This window comes from Panulirus ornatus, chromosome 66 (assembly GCF_036320965.1).
Source record: "Panulirus ornatus isolate Po-2019 chromosome 66, ASM3632096v1, whole genome shotgun sequence".
Classification (NCBI taxonomy): domain Eukaryota; kingdom Metazoa; phylum Arthropoda; class Malacostraca; order Decapoda; family Palinuridae; genus Panulirus; species Panulirus ornatus.
In genome coordinates, this window is record NC_092289.1 from 17,238,278 (window position 1) to 17,261,020 (window position 22,743).

Sequence of the window (22,743 nt, forward strand, 5' to 3'; positions counted from 1 at the left end):
TGTCCCGTGTTACCACGTGTCTGTCACAAGGAAGGTCTCCACGCGCGTGTGCACACGCAAGGCCCCGTGTGTTGGTATGCCGGACCCCCAACACATTGCCGTATACTTACCCAGGACCCGCTGTGGGTCCCTCGCTCGCCCCAAGGATCCGTCAGTCCATGACAGTGTGTGTACCCGCTGTCGTCCGCTGGTGGCGTCCGTCTCCTCTGGTGCCGTTCCTATCCTCCGGTCCCGTCCCTATCCTATCCTCCGGTCCTGTCTCTATCCTATCATCCGGTCCCGTCCTTATCCTGCGGTCCCGTTCCTATCCTATCCTCCGGTCCTGTCCCTGTCTTGTCCTTCGGTCCCGTCCCTATCCTATCCTTCGATCCCGTCCCTATCCTGCGGTCCCGTCCCTATCCTGCGGTCCCGTCCCTATCCTCTGGTCCCGTCCCTATCCTGTCCTTCGCTCCCGTCTCTATCCTATCCTCCGGTCCCGTTCCTATCCTGCGGTCCCGTCCCTATCCTGTCCTTCGGTCCCGTTCCTATCCTATCCTCCGGTCCCGTTCATATCCTTCGGTCCCGTCCCTCTCCTGTCCTTCGGTCCCGTCCCTCTCCTGTCCTTCGGTCCCGTCCCTATCCTGCGGTCCCGTTCCTATCCTATCCTCCGGTCCCGTCCCAATCCTTCGGTCCCGTCCCTATCCTCTGGTCCCGTCTCTATCCCCCCTGGCCTCGTCTCGAGCCATTGACAGACACCACCACCATGTATGTATCCCGCTATCCTCAGACACGGTATTCTGGGGCATGTGTCCGTCGGCCACTGCCATCCCTCCTCCCTCCTCCTCCTCGATGTCATGGTGACATACGCCTCTCCCTTCCCTCCCCCTTTCCCTCCCGCTTCCCTCCCCCTTTCCCCCAGCCGCCTGACTGCCTGCCTCTCCCTCCCTCCCTCCCTCCGTCCCTCCGTCCCTCCCACAACCTTGTCATCTAAGCGACAGCATCAGTATATAGCCTCGCCTCCTCCGTCGCCCGTCTTGTCGTCTCGCCCCGTAATTGCTGGTTTTATGCATTTCCCGACGGTCTCGCCTCCTTCAGGAGGCGTGGAAAAAGAAGAGAGAAAAAAACCTGTTGCAGTACTGCGTGACGTCATCGTGATGCAATATATTTGTTTTTTATCCCAGTCGAATCACGACAGATACTGTGTTAATCCATTTTCTCTTTTTTTGTTTAGGGTCCAAGGGTGGTAGTTTTAAGAATTATGATGAAATATATATATATATATATATATATATATATATATATATATATATATATATATATATATATATATATAGAACGTAAAACGTTTTACCTTAGGGTAGTAGGTTTAAGATTTATGATAAAATATGTATATAGTACGTAAAACGTTTTACCTTAGGGTAGTAGGTTTAAGAATTATAATAAAATATATGTATAGAGAACGTAAAACTTTTTACCTCGTACTCGTTTATTTTACTTACATCTTTGTGATTGCTTGTTCATACAGCGTGTGGTGAGAGTTTTACACGGTATGTGTGTGTGTGTGTGTGTGTGTGTGTGTGTGTGTGTGTGTGCTATGGGTTATTATATCTTCCCTTACTTGGGAGGGCTTGAGGGAGTGCAGGTCAAGACTTTCTAAGGTTCCTTTGTGGGGGTGAGGATTTAACCCAGATGCCAGTTACAGATTGAGACGATGATGAATCACAGAGAGAGAGAGAGAGAGAGAGAGAGAGAGAGAGAGAGAGAGAGAGAGAGAGAGAGAGAGTGAGTGGTTGGTGGAGAAGCCCCACTCACCCACCCAAGTGGTATTTACACCTTGAGGGAGTTCTGTTGTGGTGGTGGTGGTGGTAGTGGTGTCTTACCACACGTCCCAGGGGTTTGGGAAAGGGGTGTTGTTGTTGTTGTTGTTGTTGGTACCATCGCTGACAACAGCCGTTGGTGGTGTCATGCCCCACTGCTACTGATGGTGACGTTTGAGTATGATGGTCCTACATTTTTTTGTTGGTAAAAGTGACGGGCAGAAACATTGTGGCGACCTTAAACCACCAAGGCTCAGTAGGTGTTTGTTAAGACATAGTAGCCGGTAAAGGTAGAAAGGAAGAAGGGTAGAAAGACGTAGATGTAGCTCAAAGACGTAGATGTAGCTCTTTTAAAGGTAGGAAGGGAGAAGAGGGGACGAGAGGGGGGCAGGATAGGAACTCCACAACTTAAGCTGTGTGAGGGAAGATGTACAGTTGCCTCGTAACGGTGTCCACTCGAGTAATCTGTCTCCACAAACAAACTGTGGGAAGCAGCGGGCAGATGCGTGCCACGGTTCCAGTCCTAAGGAGGAAGGGATGGGGACACATGCAACACAGCTGACGAAAACTGTGGCCAAGATGATGGGGGACACATGCAACACAGCTGACGAAAACTGTGGCCAAGATGATGGGGGACACATGCCACACAGCTGACGAAAACAGTGGCCATGATGATGGGGACACATGCCACACAGCTGACGAAAACTATGGCCAAGATGATGGGGGACACATGCAACACAGCTGACGAAAACTGTGGCCAAGATGATGGGGGACACATGCAACACAGCTGACGAAAACTGTGGCCAAGATGATGGGGGACACATGCAACACAGCTGACGAAAACTTGTGGCCAAGATGATGGGGGACACATGCAACACAGCTGACGAAAACTGTGACCAAAACAGTAACTATAGAACAAGACAAGTGGGGAAAGTTTGACGAGACGTGATGCCGCGGGAGTATTGATGAATGACTCCACTCTCTCAGGAGAGGTGGAGGAAGATCCACCACGGATCATTACTGCCATACTAGGGCGAGGAGGAGGAGGGGGGGGGGGGAAAGCAGCACCTCCTCTTTTAGATAATGATGAAATAACTGCTCACGAGAAGAATGACGCCGCCTGCGAAACCTCCATACGTGAGGTGTCCAAAGAAAAGAGTGGAGGATACGGGTGTACCGGACATGGCTTGTGAGATGACAGGGTTTGCATTGTGGCTCTGTGGACAGAGGAGGCGATTGATTCCTTTAGACAAGAGATGTAGAGAGGTAGTGCTTGCCCCCAGTCTGTCATGTTTGCCCAGGTCCGACTTGTGGGAAGTGTGCTTAGTACGAGGAGGAGAACGTGCATTGGAGGACGAAAGGGGGGAATAGGGAGATCAGGTGTGGAAAGGGGCAATCATGAGCGTAAGAGTGAATAGGGTTAGATCATTCATAGACAGATAGAATAGACGGTAAGACTGAACCCTAAGGCATAACATTGTCAGTAGGAGTCAAGGTAGGGGGTGTAAGGTACTCCCATCCAGTTAAACCATTGAGGAAGAGAGAAAAGGAAAGATAAAGTCGTGAAGGGAAGTTAAGAAAAACACGGCACAGTGTTAGCTCACTGCTTCACACACACACACACGGCACAGTGTTAGCTCACTGCTTCACACACACACACGGCACAGTGTTAGCCTACTGCTTCACACACAGGGCACAGTGTTAGCTCACTGCTTCACACACACGGCACAGTGCAAGCTCACTGCTTCACACACACGACACAGTGTTAGCTCACTGCTTCACCAACTAACCCTTCTGTATGGACAGGTGGAGGCAGGACTTCCTTGGGCAGTGGAGGCTTGCAATATGCTCTCAGTTCCTACCTGTTATTACCCTCATTACCTGTTGATCTGTGTTGATTAAGGCCGTCTCTTGTTCTTGCATGTCCCCACTGATGGGGGTGACAGGAAGGGAGTGTCACACAAGGAGTGGGGAGTGTCACGCAAGGGGAGTGTCATGCGAGGGGAGTGAGAGGTGGGGGAGGGTGTCAGGGATGAGGTGGGGGAGGTGTAGAGTGTCGTAAAAAGGGGATACAAGAAAGTTGGGGGGGCGGGGTTGTAGGGTGTCACACAGAAAGAAGGAATAATAAGCATTAGGGCGTGTCACACACGGGTGGGTGATGGGGAGTGTGTCACACAGGGGTGGAGATGGGGCAAGTGTCACACGATGGGAGTAGAAAGTAGGCGTAGGCTAAGCAGGGAGTGTTTTAAGTACGAGTTGCTGCTGTTGTTTTCCTTCTTTACGTGTTTATCAACAGGTCACACATTTTCCCTCTCGCCTTCGTGGCCTCGAGGAAGGTTGTGGGCGAGACGCGACACTATAATTTTTGTCTTTGTATTTGTAAGGCGTACCCAGACTGGATTCACCAGACTGTTTGTGTTGGATTCTGGTATATCGCCTGTACTGAGAGTACCTAAACGAGTGTATTGCGACGAGATTTTTTTTTGCCAGAGGACAGGTGCCTGCGCGTTGCGCCCACCGCAGGGAAGTAGAAACGGTCGACGGAGGTGTTTCGTGCATTGTGGTGGAGAAATTGAATTCTGGGTGCTTGTGGACTGGAAGCCAGCTGCCTGCTTGTGGGTGAGGCCGAACGAAACGACAGCTAAGAAGCATGAAAGGAGTGACATACGACAGCCACAGAAGTGATGGAGAGAGAGAGAGAGAGAGAGAGAGAGAGAGAGAGAGAGAGAGAGAGCCTATGGACAGATTTGGGCCGGAGGTGCCCTTTGCACCAGCGGCGGGAGCGAGTAGAGAGGCATTGGCAAACCAGACGAGGCCGTGCAGCATGGACGGATCCTGCAGCAGCTGTATCATCGTCATCATCATCGTCATCATCATCAGCGGCGGCACCAGGGAATGAACCAGCGGCACCAGGGAATGAAAACCCAGCAGCAACAGCAGGAGGAGGTATCCAGGGAGCAAACAGGAACGAACGAACCACGCATGCTGTAGGAGGAAGGGCCCGCGCTCACGCAGCAGGAAGAGCAGCGGGTGTCGGTGGACCACCTCATCATCAAGAACAACTCAGCAGGCAGCGTTAGGGAGGCATGTCAGTCCGTCAGTAGCAGTAACACCAGCAGCAGGAAGAACAACCCAGCAGGCAGCGCTAGGAAGCAGTCAGTCAGTAGCAGTAACACCAGCAGCAGGAAGAACGGCCAAGCAAGTAGCGTTAGGGAGGCATGTCCGTCAGTAGCAGTAACACCAGCAGCAGGAAGAACGGCCAAGCAAGTAGCGTTAGGGAGGCATGTCCGTCAGTAGCAGTAACACCAGCAGCAGGAAGAACGGCCAAGCAAGTAGCGTTAGGGAGGCATGTCCGTCAGTAGCAGTAACACCAGCAGCAGCAGCAACAGCAGTAGTAGGAAGAACAGCGACATAGCGGCATTAGGAACAGTCAGTCACCCAGGCCAGTCAGTCAGTCAGGAGGCGGGAGCCAGCGGATGACGTGAGGGGAGGGTAGTGGGTGGGGTGGTTAGTGGGGAGGTAGGTAGCAGAGGTAGTGGCGTCTTGTCAGTCTTGTTTAGGGGGTAATTGGATGAGAGGGTCGGCGTGCGCCGGCTTCAGCCGCCCTACCACCACCACCCATCCCTTTCCCCCCACCACCTCTACCCTTCCCCTCTCCCTCTCCCTAACACTTCCTCTAACGCCTCCCATCACCCCCTCTCTCTCTCTCTCCCTCTCCTCTCCTCTCCCCCCTTCCCTTTCCATCCATCCCATCCACTTTGCCTTCCTCCTTACATCCCCACCTCGTCCCCTCGTGCCATTCTCCCCATCTCCTCATAGATGTTATTTTTGAATCACCCCGCTATATATATATATATATATATATATATATATATATATATATATATGTATATATATTTATATATATATATATATATATATATATATATATATATATATATATATATATATATATATATATATATATATATATATATAACCGCAGGATTTCCCTGGAGGCTCCTACAGACCAAGGCTGCGCTATTTGCAGTAACAGGGACATGTGGACTCCCCCCCTGGAGTAAGAGACTGCCTGCTTAACGAGACTCTCCTCCCATTGGTACAACCTCGCCGAAGGTGACCCCTTGCAAGTGGCCGTGTCACCTCTCGTAGGCGGAGTCCGGTAACGCCTACATGTACAGAGACATCGAGACTGCGCGCATTCCTATTGGAAGTTGATAGAAGCCAAGCATTGAGACCAGCGCAGCCGCGCTAGTCATGGACAAAAGTGGGGCCTTAGCTTGAAGTATAGAGAGGATTACGAAAGGGAGGAACAAGAAAGAGACATGGGAAGGTATTTACGATTTTGGAGGAAGTAAGAAGAAGCTGTTGCCAGGTCATAGTTATTGGGAAAGACAATAAGAGATGAGAGCGTGTTCCAAAACCTCGAGGTGTAGGGAGAGAAACAGTTATCAAAACGGCCCACCCTTGAGTTGCCAGCTCCCATAGTACTCCTGTGACGCAGCAGCTTGCCGAGTGTTGCGTGGTCTGGTGGTGTAGGCCACACAAGCAGCCAGATCTCTGGAGCAAAAACATCGAAAGTAATACCCATAGAGGAGAGAAAGTAAACCAGCATTGCCGCTAAGGGCAAGCGGGTCGGGTTTTGAAGCTAGCTTGAGAGAGTTTATCAAAGTGGGATCGCTTTCGACTCGGCTCTGACTGTCAAGGAAGGATGCATGCCGAGCTAGAACCACCCCAGATGTGAGAGCAGCACACTCCATACAAGGACGGATCAAGCCTTTGTATAAACGGAGCAACTGTTTTAGGGGAAAAGAAATTTCGACAACTAATCAAGACTCGCATATATATATATATATATATATATATATATATATATATATATATATATATATATATATATATATATACACATATAGCAGATACTGAAGCCTTGGCTTTCGTATAAGTGTCAAGAGTGATATGAATGCAGACTCGAGCACCACACAACAGATATTTTTGCTTAACCCAAGACGTTAGTTTCCCGCAAGTTGGGTTCACACCTCCTTGAGCACGACGGTACGACCCTTGAGCACGACGAACGCGACCCTTGAGCACGACGACGCGACCCTTGAGCACGACGACGCGACCCTTGAGCACGACGACACGACCCTTGAGCACGACGACACACGACCCTTGAACAAGGCGATACGACCCTTGGGCACGACCCCAGAGCACGACTTAACAGTGAGTCAGGTCTAAAGCCCAGTTTTCTTTGCCCAAGGTCGTGCATAAGGGTCGTACCCCTGTACCCGAGTCGTACTGACGCGCTTGCACGTGACCAAGGATTTCATCTTTAACGAGTTGACTTGATATAAGATAGTGATAGGGATAATGATCAAGAACTTGAATAGTACAACGGATAAAGGTACTTGTGAATAGTACAAGAGAGAGAGAGTACAAAGAGCTCTTTAATAGTACAGCAGATGATACTAGGGCACTTGAAATAGTACATCTTGGTACCATGGGATACTGAAATAGTACATCGCAGTACTAAAAATTCTGTAAGAGTGTAGAGATGAGAGTATTATTGTGGGGGCCTGGTTGCCGATGGGGAGCTGTGGTTTCGGTCCATCCACGCGTGGCAGCTCGAGAAATGGGAGGCGAGCGGATGTGTGGCCTTCCATCGTCTGTTCCTGGCGCTACATCGCTCGCGCGGGGAAACGATGATGCGAGCGGGAGGGAAGAGGGAATATTTTGCCTAGTGTACTGGTATAATGTAGCAGATTTATCTCATGTATGAGGGTACTGGAACGGGGGACGAGGTAGGACCACGGGGGGATGGTACTAATTGCTCCTCTCTATCAACAGCCTGTTTATTAAACCCCATTACCCCTCCTCTTCCTCCTCCTCCTCCCTCTCTCTCCTTCTCCCCCTCCCCCCTTTTTTTTAAACGCCGAATAAGTTATCGCAATTAAACGCGACGGAAAACCCACCCCTCGTTAATGACTAGGGCGGGGTAAGGTGTAGAGTATCCCTTAAGACACACACACACACACACACACATTGTGCCAACGTATGGCTGTAGAGAGAGAGAGACACACACACACGCATGCACTGTAGGATGTTCCTTCCCTCCTCCTCCTCCTCCTGCTGCTGCCTCTGACATGCTTAAGGGAACGTTGGGCGGGGGCATCTGGTCGAAGATTGATTAACGCTAATTAACGTCGACGGTAGGACACCCCCCCAGCTGACCCGTGGACAACAACGACAGGGGGCGACCGTGGGGCGCGCCCCCCAAAGCGTGCACTTCATATTACCCTCACCTCACCCACCTCCCTTCCCCGAGCACGACGCCGGTGCAACCAGGTACCCCCCTTGACGCGGGCGATGGTAGTAGGGTGCTACCACAATCCTGGTGTTGGGCGGTACGGTACGACCAAGTCAGTCGTGTGTGTGTGTGGGGTAGGCCCAGCCCAGCGTCACTGGTACGACCCACATCCCTCCGGTCAAGGCAGAAGAGGGAGGGAAGTCGCCAGAACCAGAGGGTCGTACCGTCATAGGCGTCGCTGTCATGCGCAAGGGGTCGTACCGTCAGAGGCGTCGCTGTCATGCGCAAGGGGTCGTACCGTCAGAGGCGTCGCTGTCATGCGCAAGGGGTCGTACCGTCAGAGGCGTGGCCCGTCTTACGTACTCAAGGGCTGTAACGTAGTACTCGGGAGGTGAGTTCTGTCCAGGTGACGCGAGATATGAGGGACGAGAATGTCCCGTGGTGGAGATGCAGACGGTGCTGAGGTGCTGGAGAGGTTGTTGGAGATGGTTGGTGGAGATGGTGAGGGGGAGCTTAGAGGTTGTTGGAGACAGTGGGGGGGGGGGGGGTGCTGGAGAAGTTGATGCAGACGGTTGAGGGGCTGGAGGAGACTTGCTGTACCGGGGTGAGACATTTTGTACCCTAGTAAGACTTGCTGTACCGCCCGAGGGAAGGTTGGACTGCTGCTGGTTGGATCGTGGTCCGCCACCGGGTTTCGAACCCAGACGGGCCCTTGTGTGACTTATGCAGATGATATTGTGTGATATATGACGGTAGACGTGGGGTAGGAAGTCGTTGATATGGTGGTATGGTAGTATATACGTGTGGTAGGAGGTGATTGATGTAGTGGTAGATTTCGCTCTGTGGTGAACGTACGGTGGCAGGTTTTGTGTGGTTGTGGTTGGTACGCTGTGTGGTGGAAGACGAAGCGCTGTTGGAATGTTTGGTGACGTGAAGCGTGTGGTTAGATGCATGGCGGAAGGTATTCGTCGCTTCGGTTGGTCAATTCTCTGTGATGTATGAGGTATACGATGTGTATGATGTATATGATGTGTAGTGTATATGGCGATGTTGTGATGATAGATGTCCTTGTGTCGTGGTGGTAAGAAATGTATGGTGTAGTGTTTTGGAAGCCTTGGCGGCGGTAGGTTTGGTGGTGTGTGGTGGGGAATGATTTGTGTGGGACTGTGGTGGGTGGGTGGTGGTAATTGAGGGAGGGGGGGTCGCGTGACGTAAGACAGTTCGTTGGTTTTGGTGGTGGGCGATGTATGTGCTTGCGGTGCTCGTAACGCTGCTTAGAAGCAAGGGACTCAAAAGACAAAGTCAGAAGATAACGTTACACGCAACTGTGTTTGAACGTACGTGTCTTTACCTAACGGCTAACAGGTTGTATGCCAATTGGCATAAGAGTCGTAATCATCTTGAATTGACAGGCTGGATGCGTCCGGTTACTTACTCAAGCATTTTAGTTTTTACCGTTTCATTATTCAAATTTCTCGGATGCGTTTGGGGAGGAAATAGGTTGGTGATGTTTGAGTCAGCCCGCCACCGGATGTGAGTAAATCACGTCTCCTCGATGCTGGCAGACATATTGACTAACTTTGGGCGGGAGGGAGGCAAACCCAGGGGGCTACAGGTTACTACTGTTGGACCGGAGTGTTTACATCACCCCATCATCCCCCCTTTCCCCCAAAACCGTTGTATTTACTCCCTCGCCACTCCACAACCTGGGTTGGATCAGATTTTGATTCATTTCATATGGTTTCCTTTGGGATATATTCGTAAAAAAGAAAAAAAGAATGATGATAATGTGAGCGAGTAGTTGGTAAAAGAAAGGGGTGGAGGGTTTAGAGCGCGTGTTGGCAACTGTTGAAGTGTGAGGCGGTAGTTCGGGTCGAGCCAGCCCGCCCAGCGCGGGCAGTCGCTGCTGGGATCCCGTGAGGTGAGCATCAAACACTCCTCCTTGGTGCACCTGCGTAACACAGGTGTGGTTGGTCTACCGCAGGCGTATACACACAGAGACACACCAGCTGGACAATCTGTATGTTGTTTTATTTATTTTTTTAACAGAACGTGTAATATAAAAAAAAAAAAGGATATAGTGCGTGCATGACGAACACGCATTTGTTGCTCTTCAACACTTTTTGAGCTCGCGTTGTAAAACATGCATGGCAGTGAAATTCCCAAGATGGTTTTTTTTTTGGTGATTGATTAGGGTATTCGTCTGTACGTACGTGAAGATTGAAACTACTTATTGTGACTTTAGTGAAATCTCGACTTCCGTTGGAGTTGTCAGTGAATGGTGGCGCAATGAGCGGGTTGAAGAAGGATAATTTGCGGGCTCATGGGAGGCAGTTCTCGCAGATTTTCCAACAAGATTGGCATCCAGAAAAGTGCCACTGCGCCGAGTGCTACCAGACTAGGCTCCGCCAGGAGGAGCAGCGAGTCCTCAGTCAGTTCGAGGACGAGATTAACCGCCTCGAGGATGACGTCAGAATGAATGCACAGTTTTCTTCGACATCAGAGAGGTACATTGATGCCGAGTGCCTGCTGGGGAAGCAGTCGTCGGATTACACCCACAAGCTCTTCAAAGAATTCCCGGCAAGGGAATGGGAAGTGGGCGAAGATGAGGACCGCCATGGCCGAAACGTGAGACTACCCAGCGACCGACGTGGTGGCGAGGTGGGACAGAAATTGCAAGATACACGCCGCTGCGGACATGATGCAAGTGACGTAAACCAGAATGAAGTCCGTGAACACCCAAGGGTCGCCACTGATGGCAACTCGAGCGTGCGGAGGAGAAGGTACATCAGAGACGACTGTGATATGCAGATGGACGACGAGCCGTGGCACCTGGGAGAGAGACCAGGGGAGTACGGGTGTGCCGACGCGGGTGAAGAAGCCACCGAGACACTAGACGTTGGGGCCGACGACCAGCACCTGCATAACGGATATGGACGGCTAGTGGAGGCTGATGACCGTGGCCTGGGCATCCACCACCGCCGCCGTCCCTCCCACGCTAGACGCTCGCAGAGTGCGGATAGTCAGTGCGGTCTGGACCGTCAGCAGAGTGCGGATAGTCAGTGCGGTCTGGGCCGTCAGCAGAGTGCGGATAGTCTGATGGAGGGCCATCGATATAGTGCGAACAACGAGACGGTCTATAACGAGGCCATGAGGGCAAAGAAACGGAAACGAACGCTTACTCTACGCATTAAGGACACGATCAGGAGGAGGTATCGCGTATCTACTCAGCAGATGTAGACGTTGCTAGCAGCTTACAGAGCGTGAAACATCCGTTGACTGTAGTTCATCTAGCCTCCCAGTAGAAGAAAGCGCTGCTCCCTGAGTAGTCCAGTGAAGTCGTGTTTCAGCAGACTCCCACACACACACACACACACACACAACCCTCGGTAGCGCATGGTCCTCCATCGTTGACACCTACATCCTGTATTTTTAGATGTCGTAGAAGACGTCCAGACCGTACCCGTCAAGGTGGCATGTTCGTTCTCTGATTGATGTAACCAAACCAAGAGGAAACATCTCAGTTATAGCTTGAGGCATGCTGGTTCCATCTGTCTCTTCCTGGTGTAGCTTAAGGAACAGATTGGTTTTAACTAGTTCATCATGGGTTGCTTACCTCGAAGGAAGCTGTAGATTCGAGTCTTAAATTTAGTTTAGGGCTTAGGAGGTATAGTGTAGGCCCTTAACATTTAGCCGTTGTGTATCTTAAGTGTAGACTGTTGTGATGGTCCTCGTTAGAGCTTTAACGAGCACTTCAGAACCCAGTGCGTGTGTGTGTGTGTGTGTGTTTGCGCGCTGCCCCCGGAAGTTCTCGAGTCTGCTGGGTCGTTGAGATGATCACAGCTGCTTGCAGAGTCGAATGACGACACTCAACAGGCATAGAGAGAGGGTGAGAAGGTTAGGTTGGGAAGTGGGAGGGAGGGCGGGAGTCATTGTGAATACATGCGCATATATGTATTTCGTTGTGTGGGGCATGATATCTCGACAGTGCGATCGTTTGATGATGACTGCTCATCCCATTAGTATTAAGGAGAACTTGACCTTTAAGTGCTCTGATTTAAGGTCACGCCATCATAATATCTAAAGAGCCAGAGCGTCATGCTCAAGAGGTTAAGGGGGGCACTAGGAGGAGGTAGGTGGTGGATCATTCTACCTCCTCCTCCTCCTCCCTCCCTCCACCAAAATGCATGCCGCCAGTCACAAGAGATATCACCGACTTTATTTTCCCCCCATTTTGATCCAAATTTGATGCTGGCTGTGTCACTCTACTGTCACTTTAAGGGCGACGGGATACAGATTTCCTCGGGAGTTTGATTGGCGTTCGTATGGTGGCGAGGCCTAGAGTCCTCCCCCACCAGTCGGTGATGGTGCGCCGGGAGAAAACGGAAGTGTGTGTTTGCTTGGATGTTGAGCAAATGTAGGATGGTCAAGGGCGTAGCGAAAAGGTTGTACATTGCAGCCCTCAGCCACTTCCTTAAAAAAGTCAGTAATTCACCCGTTTTTCATTTAGAATTTGGATGATTTGACGCTGGAGATGCGGTGCGGTTCGAGACGAAATTGGGGAGTTACGGTGTATGTATGGCACGAGCGTTAGCAACAAAATTTTTGAGCGATTTGAACTGGCAAATTAGGTGCGTGTGGTATGTACGAGTCTCGTCCCATCCCTTCTCCCTCCTGTTCTCTATAGTTTTGTAGAGCAGTAGCTCCACAATTTGCTCTCCTACTGTAGCTGCTCCACAACAATGCTCTCTTTCAGTAACTGCTCCACAACAGTACTCTTCTACAGTAACTGCTCCACAACGGTGCTTCCCTAAATAAGCTTCTTCCCAACAGTGCCCTCCTTCATTGGCTTCTCCACAACATTGTTCTCCCCCAGTGGCTGCTTCACAACAGTGCTATCTTACAGTAACTGCTCCACAACAGCGCTCTCCTACATAAGCTGTTACGCAACAGTGTTCTCCTACAGTAGCTGCTCCACAAAGGTGCTCTTCTCCAGTAGTTGCTCCACAAGTGGTGTCCCCAGTGGCTGTTTCGAAGCAGTGCCCTCATGCAGTAGCCACTCCGTAGTATTGCTGTCCAGCAGTAGCAGACCCAAAGCATTCTCTTCCATGTTCGCTGATCGGCCCCCAGTGCCCGCCAGCAGTGACTCACTCTCTCTCTCTCTCTCTCTCTCTCTCTCTCTCTCTCTCTCTCTCTCTCTCTCTCTCTCTCTCTCTCTCTCTCTCTCTCGTGAAACAAGGAACCATAGCCAGAACACATACTGACTTTGTGATATTCGCTGTATGCATGCATATTCATAGTCTGGATCGGGTACACCCAGACTGGCGCCACACATTCCCTACACCTGTGAACAACACCGCCTGTCATGCGGGTGTGACGGAATACAAGGCTGAAATAGACAAGTCCCGGCTGTTCTCTTTTTAAAATGGGCAGGTTATACTCTCTTCCTCAAAACTCATTTTCGCTCCAAGTCTTTCTGTGCTCCTCTCCCCATTTTCATGAGTTGGTGTATTTAATCGTGTTTCAGCTTGCAACCTTATAATTATCGTATGTATCTATGTATAATGTGTTTAACATTTCATTTGGGTACATTTTATTCACACGTACTTTCAGTACGTATGGAGATAATTACCATAGAAATACGCTTATAATAGCGGAAGTATATCGGAGACTCTTTCATCCGTGGCCTTGTGTCACCCAGAGTCTTTCAAATCATTCTTTTGGACAGCTTATTAAGTTTGCAACAAGGGACAGGTAACAGTGTAGTCCAAACTTGGACATTGTTGGCCCAGAGCGGACATGCATGTTTGTGTACCCACCATCCTTAGAGACAGTGAAGTATTCATGACAGGCAGCCTAAATGCAATATTACCGTGATTGACACAAAAAGTTTCAAATTCTGTCGTACTCAGACCTCCAGATAGATGGTGCAACCCCCCACCCACGTCCCACTCTCATCAGCTAGGCGTCAACCCGTCCAACATTTCCCCACCAACCATGCTTTTAAAATTTTCCTGGTGACACTCGAATGTGAATGGAGGAATGCTGATCATGAGAGGGTGATAGTAGCAATAGCTTTTTTTTTTTTTAAGGGGAATTTAGCAGCTACTGAGCTCTTGTGTTATGTGATTTCACACGTGACTTTATCTATCGCGTCCCAGATAGATTTATAACTGACTGAAAGTAAAGTGGATGTCTGGAAACTTCCAGGTGGTGCTCAAGAACAAGCGCCAGTTTTTGTAACAATATGCTCAAGGCCAAAATGGCAGCCCCAGCGAGTAAAGATGCTGTTGTAGATATATGATTTTTGATGAATAGAGTTTATTCGCTTCTGCAGCTTTTTACAAGAGTATCCTGATCAGCTTGCTGATAATGCACAGTTAACCTAAGCTTAAAGGCACTGCACCGTTAGCTTAAGCTTTCAGGTTTTACACCGTTAGCTTAAGGTTTCAGGTGGTATTGCACCGTTAGGCTAGCTCTGTTCAGCGAGAGGGAGTGTTCTGTTGTGACTGAATATCCTAAACTGACCGGACATGGATGAACAGAACGATCAAGCAGTGAGTTTTAACATGTTCCCACACCTTTGCATGGCGTATATAGCCAGAGGGGAGATATTGGCAGCGAAAGACTATAGGAGACTCTGTGGAACTAGAACATCCCAGGCCATATATGTAAATAAGGGTCAGCCCGTTGGGAAACCTCCTGCAATACTTTTGAATGTAGGGGAAGGAATGAGACATGGGAAGCAATATGCCATTTATATTCACGGTAGATCAACGCTATTGTAATAATTATGTGGGACTATTAATTTCAACTTTGATGTGAAAATATTTTGAAAACTGTGCGATGGAACTCTGGGCTTTATTTATTTAAAAAAGTAGCTGGACAGTTTCTTTTCAAGGTGGGTGTACTACACATACTAGATTTAGACATTAGAAAGTCAGCCAGTCAGCCCCTTCCTTAGGGAACTTGGTCTTTGGAACAAGCAAAGTAGTTTCCTTCGGCGAATTATTTTCTTTTGCATAAGTATGAGAAGGAATTATGTACGTAATAAGTCGAAATAGTTATTTATCCATGGCATGAAGACACCCTGTTGCTTTGGATACCCCACTCTTGTTATGTGTGAAAACTCAAAAAAATACATATTTTAGGTACATTCTCTTCATTGTAACAACTTCCGGGTATGATTATCATCATCTTCCAGCGTTGGAGTCATGTGATGTACGAGGAAAATTACGAAAAAAAAAAAGCTTTGATATACAATAGTGAGGTTGGAGATCACATTATGTTGTGGTTAGCCACCTGGATGGTGTGCTGTCAGTTGTTACTGCGGCCAAGTCAGCTCCTGGCCAGTTCAGGCTTGCTGACCTGTGCTTGCGGATGTTTGTAGCTTAATGCATGGTGGACTTCAATGATTTTGTCGACACATCTGTAATACTGATGATTTCGTAGAATGGGACAAGTGCGTTCGATTTTATATTATAGGGACAAGGGTGGGAGGAGGAGGAGGTGTTTCAAAGAGAATTAGAATCGCAGTGTGATCAGTTGAGTGTGCTGACGACAGGGAAAGGGATGATTAGAGGACTTTTTATTCTAAAGCTTGGTTCTCAGCGGGAAATAGCGAAAACGAATGAAAGAATGTATTAAAAGGTACGCCACGTCTCCAACACATGACACCCTTGTCTTACTACGAGCATATGTCACCGCCTGGTATCTGCTACCTTTCCTGTAATGCTGCCTCTCACCCACCCCGTCCTGCCAGTCTTCATCCCTGCATACACAAAGCTTCTCGTCTCTTGTGCCTGACTAGACCTCCAGTGTAATATCTTGTATTCCTTCTTTGTACCTCACTCACTTCAGCTTCGTCTCCCCCATTGTATCGCTATTACATCGTTTTCTGCTACTTCGTGGTGCCCTTCAGTCTGTCTTCCCTCCCTTTCGCCCTCCCCCGCCTATGTCACCATTCCCACTTCTCGTCTTTCATGTAACTGCATTTCTCCACTGCTGCCTCATCCCTCTCCGGCCACATTGTTCCTTCGGTAGTGCCTTATACCCCTTCCCTGTTTCATTTACAGCCTCTCATCCTCTTCCTGCATGAGTGTATACCTTCCCACGAATCTCATTTTAACTTTACTTCGGCCTCCAGCGTCACTTGTCTTATTTGTCTCTCTTCCCATCTCATTCACCCTGCTTCTGAACCTCCCAACTAAGGAGGTCGTATGGTGAAGAAGGCGAGCACGAGGATTATATATATAGTCCCGTGTCGAGGCGAAGCCCCATGGCCGTGTCTGAAGTCGTACCGGGGGCTTTTGGGGTTGGCTAATGTGCTGGTGAGACGTTATGTCACGCTCACCTGCACCACTTTTGTACACTTATCTGGGTTTTCTTAAACATGCCCATCAGAGAGCCACAGCCCAGCACAAGTTCACACAACACTGCTTGCAAGCAAACACTAAAATGGGCGTTTTAACGTTTGGTGTATGCATAAATCTGAAATGTTTAAGGTTTATTTCTCTCATTCTGAGGCCTTGCTATATTAGATTTATGTCGTATTGATAGCTAGAGATTTCTGTTATTATAGTTGTTTGATGGGGGTGGTTTACCGTCACTGCCAGCCAAGCCTCACACTTCCTGAAAATCCCATACTTATATTTTCTTTATGAGGCCTTGTCATAGAGAATGTGAGAACTTTCGTGGTTTGTGTTCATTGCCTGTGTTATGGCTTTAATGACTTGTTACGACTGGCTGTGACCCAATATGTTAGTACTAGTAGCAGTACTTGATGAACCAAGTCAAAACCTTACAGTATAACCCATGTTCAGTGTGTATGACTGGTGGACTTTTTATCCCAAAATCGCATTAACTACGAGAATGTAAATTTGGGCGAAGAGGCTTTTTGATGTGTAGCTCGATTATTTTATTTTTATACAGTACATATGAATCCTGTATTGAAGTAATTCCAGCCTGATATGGTACAAAAAGATGCGATTTATACAAAGCTGTGGATCAGGAGATAATACATGAGAGACACTGGGTACATCCTTCTTTTTTTTTATTTTACCATTAAGTACTTCGAACCGCAGTTGCTACATTTGAAGAACAACGTGGTTATATTTCTGCGGCACTAATAAGAAACATCTCATTTTGCCATCAAGTATGGAATGGGGTACAAGGTTTGATTAGGAGCTGTCGAGTGTACAGGACAAACCCCGATGGAGTGCTTCATGTGCCAAGGTTCTAGTGTAAAACACAGCTGACATTCATGGAAAAGAAAATACCGGGCTCTTCTTGAATGTTACCACTGTGTGGTGTGAATAAACCAAAAAGGTATCATAATGTACTTCCATTTAAAAGAGGACCACTGTGTGGTGTGAATAAACTAAAAAGGCATCATAAGTTACTTCCATTTAAAAGAGAACCGCTGTGTGGTGTGAATAAACCAAAAAGGCATCATAAGGTAATGTCAGCTGGAAGACAGGAGACTGGTTAACCAGCCATGCAAAACTTGCCTCTTGGTTCAAGAATACACATACGCTTGATAGATTACAACTGCATGTGAGGAAACTGTCTTCTGGAGTATCCATCAAAAGTGTCATAGTACTCGGTGTTATTGCTGTAGTTTCTCTTATCTCATCCAAAGGTTGACATGTCTAAAGGCTATGTAATGGATAAACTTGCAAGAGCCATCAGGAGATGGAGTTGTGGCACCCTAGCATGCTTGTGGTGGTTAGATAGTCATGTTATTCTCTTGATTATTGTGTAGATAACTTTTTTTTTTTTTTTGTATGGTGTACAATGGACGGAGATGTAGATTGAACAAGTTTCTGGAACCTATTGGTAGGAGTTACCTGTTGCCTGTTTTACCTCAGTAGGTCTAGCCTGTTTTACCTCGGTAGATCTACTATTGTTTTACAATGTGAACTGTAATGAGTACTAAATGATGATTTTCAGTATTGAATACAGTGCAAGTAAGCAATTTCAATGAGGACCCATTACATGAGTTAGGCAGTCGATCTTAATTGTTTCTCAGCACTTGATTAGTGAGCAAGGTCTTCAAGTACAATAAGGGGTTTTGGTGTTTGAAGTCAAAAGTTTGGATTAATTGTTCAGATAGACAGGATGTAGTTATATACTTGACACTGGTGAACTCTAGTTGTGTAATGTAATGTTTCATAATTGCTAAGATGGTTGTCTTCCTCTTAGTTTAAGAAGTGGTAGCATAAAGAAAAGGTAGACTTACATTATTTTGATGGCAAAGACCTAAAAAGAATAAGCATCATTGATAATATACAGTTGTAAGTTTTAGGTAGCAACTTGGAGAGTAGATGCATAACACATTTCCTTCTCCTTCCCTCCACTCTGTTTCCAGTCTCTCTGTGTTATTGGTAAATACACTTGGTAAAAGTTATTAAAATGGACCTGTGATTTTTAGTATACTTCTGACTCCATTTTAGTTGCTTAGGGAAATGGATATACTTCTGGTTCTCTTTACTGAAGAAACATTGTTGGTTGACTCTGTTACATGTTTATATTGTTACAAAAAGTGTATAAATTGCTCTTATGATTTTCCTTGATTTTTCTTGTAATTTCATGAAGGTAATTATGTTGACAGGTTAGCAGCACTTCAGAAGAATGGGGAAGATGGCTGGAAGAACCGTGTTAAGAAAGAGAGCAAAGATGTCAATTCCAATGTTACCCTTAGGCCCAAGGTGGGTTTACTAGAGTTACTTGTTTTCCACTTATTTTAAGTAACAGCTGAAATGATGCTTGTTGGGAATACAGATTCAAAGACATATGTTTAGATGGAATGTATATTCAAAGAATGTTCTTGCTCCAGAGTATCGTATTGCATATGATATGTGAAGTAATGCATTTGGTCATATGTACTAAAAAACAAAATAATCTGATGTAAATGATGCATATTATTGCATGGGACAGAAATGATTCATGAACTGCCTAGAACTTATAGGTGCTCACATGATTCAATATGCACTTACGGATATCAAATTAGAAATTTACAAAATATTTTTGTATTATGCTCTCCATCTATCTGTATCTCTGACTCCTATTCCATATAGAACTCCCTCAAGGGGATGGCCATGGCAATTGTCTCCATAACTAGTGGACTCCAGTGCTACTTCTCAGCCTTTAGTGCCTCACTTGTAACAGGCCACTGGCAGAGAGCAGCTCTAGTGCAGTGTTTGAGGAGACTCCTACCTAATGTTCCTGCTGACCACCACCACTACTACCTAATGCTCTCGCCTACTACTTCTACCTAATATTTGTAACTAATGCCCTTTTTTTTTTCTTTTTTTTTTTTAAAGGCTCCAGTCAAGAAGAAACAGTATGAAGCATGTGGGTACTCATCAGACCATAAAGACTAATTTTTATATCTTATGATGTATTGCCTGCTTGCACTATTTGTAAAAGTATTGTTCATTAGCCTGCAGGCAGTATTCGGGAGCGACCTGTCAGTCTCATGGAGAGGATGTCAGCTCTTGAAACATCATCACAGCAGTGGAGGGGTCGGGTCACACAGTCAGATGCTACAAAGTTTACTGTGGCACACAAGATGGCCTCTTCATCTACATCCTCAGTGCCATCTCTTGTTAGTGGAATGACTCCACTTGTTACTGTAACCCCAGAACGGTCATCAACTCCAACAGGAAGCCCTCTTTTGGAGCGTAAGAAGAGATCACCATGTCAGAAAGTTTTTAAGAGCAAAACTGGAGGAAATCTTCCATCACTGCTAAATAAATCTAGTCCCCTGATTTCGCGGAAGGACTTCAGACGTAGTATTTCCACACCAAATGATGGAGATAAAAAAGGTAAAAGTCCTAATTCATTGAAGTTTGGAGAGAAGTGTATTTATACTGAGTTTGTCAGTTTGTCTACACTAGCTACACACAGTAGTGTACAAGTATTGGTTTGTGATGTATTTTCAGAGAATTTATATTTCAATAACTCTTCTATGATATTTCAGTGTATTTGAATCAAAACAGAATTAGATATGGGTCAGGGACTGAATTCCTTAATTTCAAGTGAAGTATCTTGCATTTTGAGGTATCTTATTAAAATGTCAATTATTATATGATACTTCTCCAGATGAAACACCTGAGGGCATGAGTGTGTCAGTGCCTAAGGCTGATGATGAATCATTCAATGCCTTCTTCTCTCGCTCTTCAAATGACTCTTCACAGTTGTTTGATGACAATGCACCAACTTTCGAAGATGCAGACTTTGACCATATCTCTGATACTGCATCCCAGCTGTGAGTATCATGAACTCTTACTTTTTATGGTATATTATTTTGAAACAAATATTTACATTTACATATACATTTTAGAGGGATAGTTTTGGAACGAATTGATTCAATAAAATTGATGTGTATGCATGCTCATGTATGTGTTTGTGTGTGTATTTTATCACTTTAATGGTGGCATTTAAAGCTTGGTGCTATGAATCTACGTTTTTAAAGAAAACAATTAGCCATTGTGAAATTAGGGATTTGTTTAATGTTTTTGTGTGTTACAACCATTGTATCTTTCATTGATTATAGTATCTTGATATTAAAAGTCACATATACCATGTTCATATAATTTTTAGTACCTATATTTTGAACTGCCTTGTGTACTATTAGATATTGCTCTGATGAGAATTGCTTAGAACTGCATGAGACAAGGAATATAAGGCAGTATATTATCTTTCATGCCTCTGTAGACAACTGGAGGATGATGACTTGTAAGTGACCGGGAATTTTTTATTTAGATTATTTATAGTGAATTTTGCCTGTAGTTAAACAGATTGTTGTGTGTTTTATATCCCATTTATGTACAATCAGTATGTGAACTTGTAATATCTCCAAGGGTAGCCCATACAGTTTTTACCATCCAACCTTATACTTGCACATTTCAGAACCTTCCTACTTACTGGCATCCTTTTGATTCACATTATCACTCTTTTACCCCACTTTCAGTGTCCTTCTTTGTCTTCTCATCCTGTTCATTAATTTTCTTTTAGTCATTCTCCCTACATTGTTTCTTAGTTTATCCACCATTGCAACCCCACGTTCCATGAAAAATCCATGTTTCCCAATTTTATAGTCATTTTTTTATGTCATATCCCTATTTAATTACCATTCATAAAGGTATGCTGACCCTTGCCTTTCAGCAACCTCTGCTTCGTCTGCAAACTCACATTTTTACCCTTTACTGTCTTTTTGGAGCACATGTAACATGTAGATCTCAGAGCTTTTTCAGATAGCTTAGAAGCCATAACTTTTACTTTCATTGTGTATATCTCCGAGCTTTTTCAGATAACCCAGCATCACAATCTTTTACCTTTTACCTTCATTGTTGATGTCTCCTAGATACACTTTTTGTTTTAATCCTTTTCAGCCCCCTTCATATTAGGTCAAACATCACAGTTTTATAAAAGGAAACAGATGAGGAATGGCCCAGTCCACCCACATACACACACATATACATACATAAATGCCCACACACGCACATATACATGCATATACATTTCAACGTATACATACATATACATATACATATATTCTTATGTACATATCCATAGATAGATAGATAATGTATGTCGAATGCAGAAGAGGAGAGATCCAGATCTCTTCCGCCCTTTTCCTTAATTTTGAAACACATATTAATCTGCTTCCTTCTGAATGCCATGAAACTTACTTATCATGAAGTTATATTAATCTGCTTCCTTCTGAATGCCATGAAACTTACTTATCATGAAGTTGAAGAAACTTAAAAACAATTTTAGTGAGTACTTTCAGACCTATAACTTGAAATGTTTTAAATGGATGTATTGTAAGTTGAGATAAGGAAAGGAGACAGGGTCTACCTTTAAGTGCCATAATGAAATGAATCCATGCTATTGCTGTTATCATGCAAGGAGCAGATTATGGGATTATACTTAAGAAAGGGACTATGGGTTGTTGTATTACCCGATGTCATAAGAAAACTCCACTTGTGTTTTAAAGGAGGTAAACTTTATATTGGTCATTCATATTGATTTTAAATGCATTGACTTGTTCAACGTAAAACTTGTTTATATATTTTGAGTTCCTTTGATTTGATGTTCACCCAGAGCAAGTCTTTGGAACAGTAAGGTGGCAGTTGTTTTGAGAACAAAACAGGAAACTAAACAAGATTCTGGAACACTGCAAGTGAATGATTAGTGAATTCACAAATATGAAGAAATTTCAGAAAATATAGAGATGAGACACTTCAAATATAAAACTCCCACCCCATGTGCATGAAATAGTATTCACTTAAGGAATTAAACATATATATATTACATGTTAACCTTATTTCCTCCAGAATAACTCTCTCCTTTTCAGAAGGCTGTAGATAGGATAGTGGTGTATTTGTAGGAAATATGTGTGCATGATTGGTGTTTCAGTGGCAGAATGCTTGGTAGCATGAAAAAATGATGTTTGAATAAACTTTTTCATCATCCCCTTTTTGTATAACAAAGTTTCCTGTTGACTGTATATTGAATAATCCATTCATATGATTACTGTTTTGATTTCATTAATTTTTACAGCGTTGATCTTTTGATACTTTTATATATGATTTTTTTAAGACTTAAAAGCTTCGTATTGTACTGAACATT

The 22,743-nt window shown here is 45.8% G+C and overlaps 1 protein-coding gene across 1 annotated transcript in view; it reads left to right on the plus strand.

Moving 5' to 3' along the window:
• The window catches only part of LOC139746688 (uncharacterized), a 682,159-nt gene that overhangs the window by 603,225 nt on the left and 56,191 nt on the right, over positions 1-22,743 (plus strand). Inside the window, 3 exon segments of the mRNA XM_071658129.1 lie at positions 18,716-18,812; positions 19,547-19,931; positions 20,209-20,374. Of these exon segments, the coding sequence (XP_071514230.1) occupies positions 18,716-18,812; positions 19,547-19,931; positions 20,209-20,374 (648 nt within the window).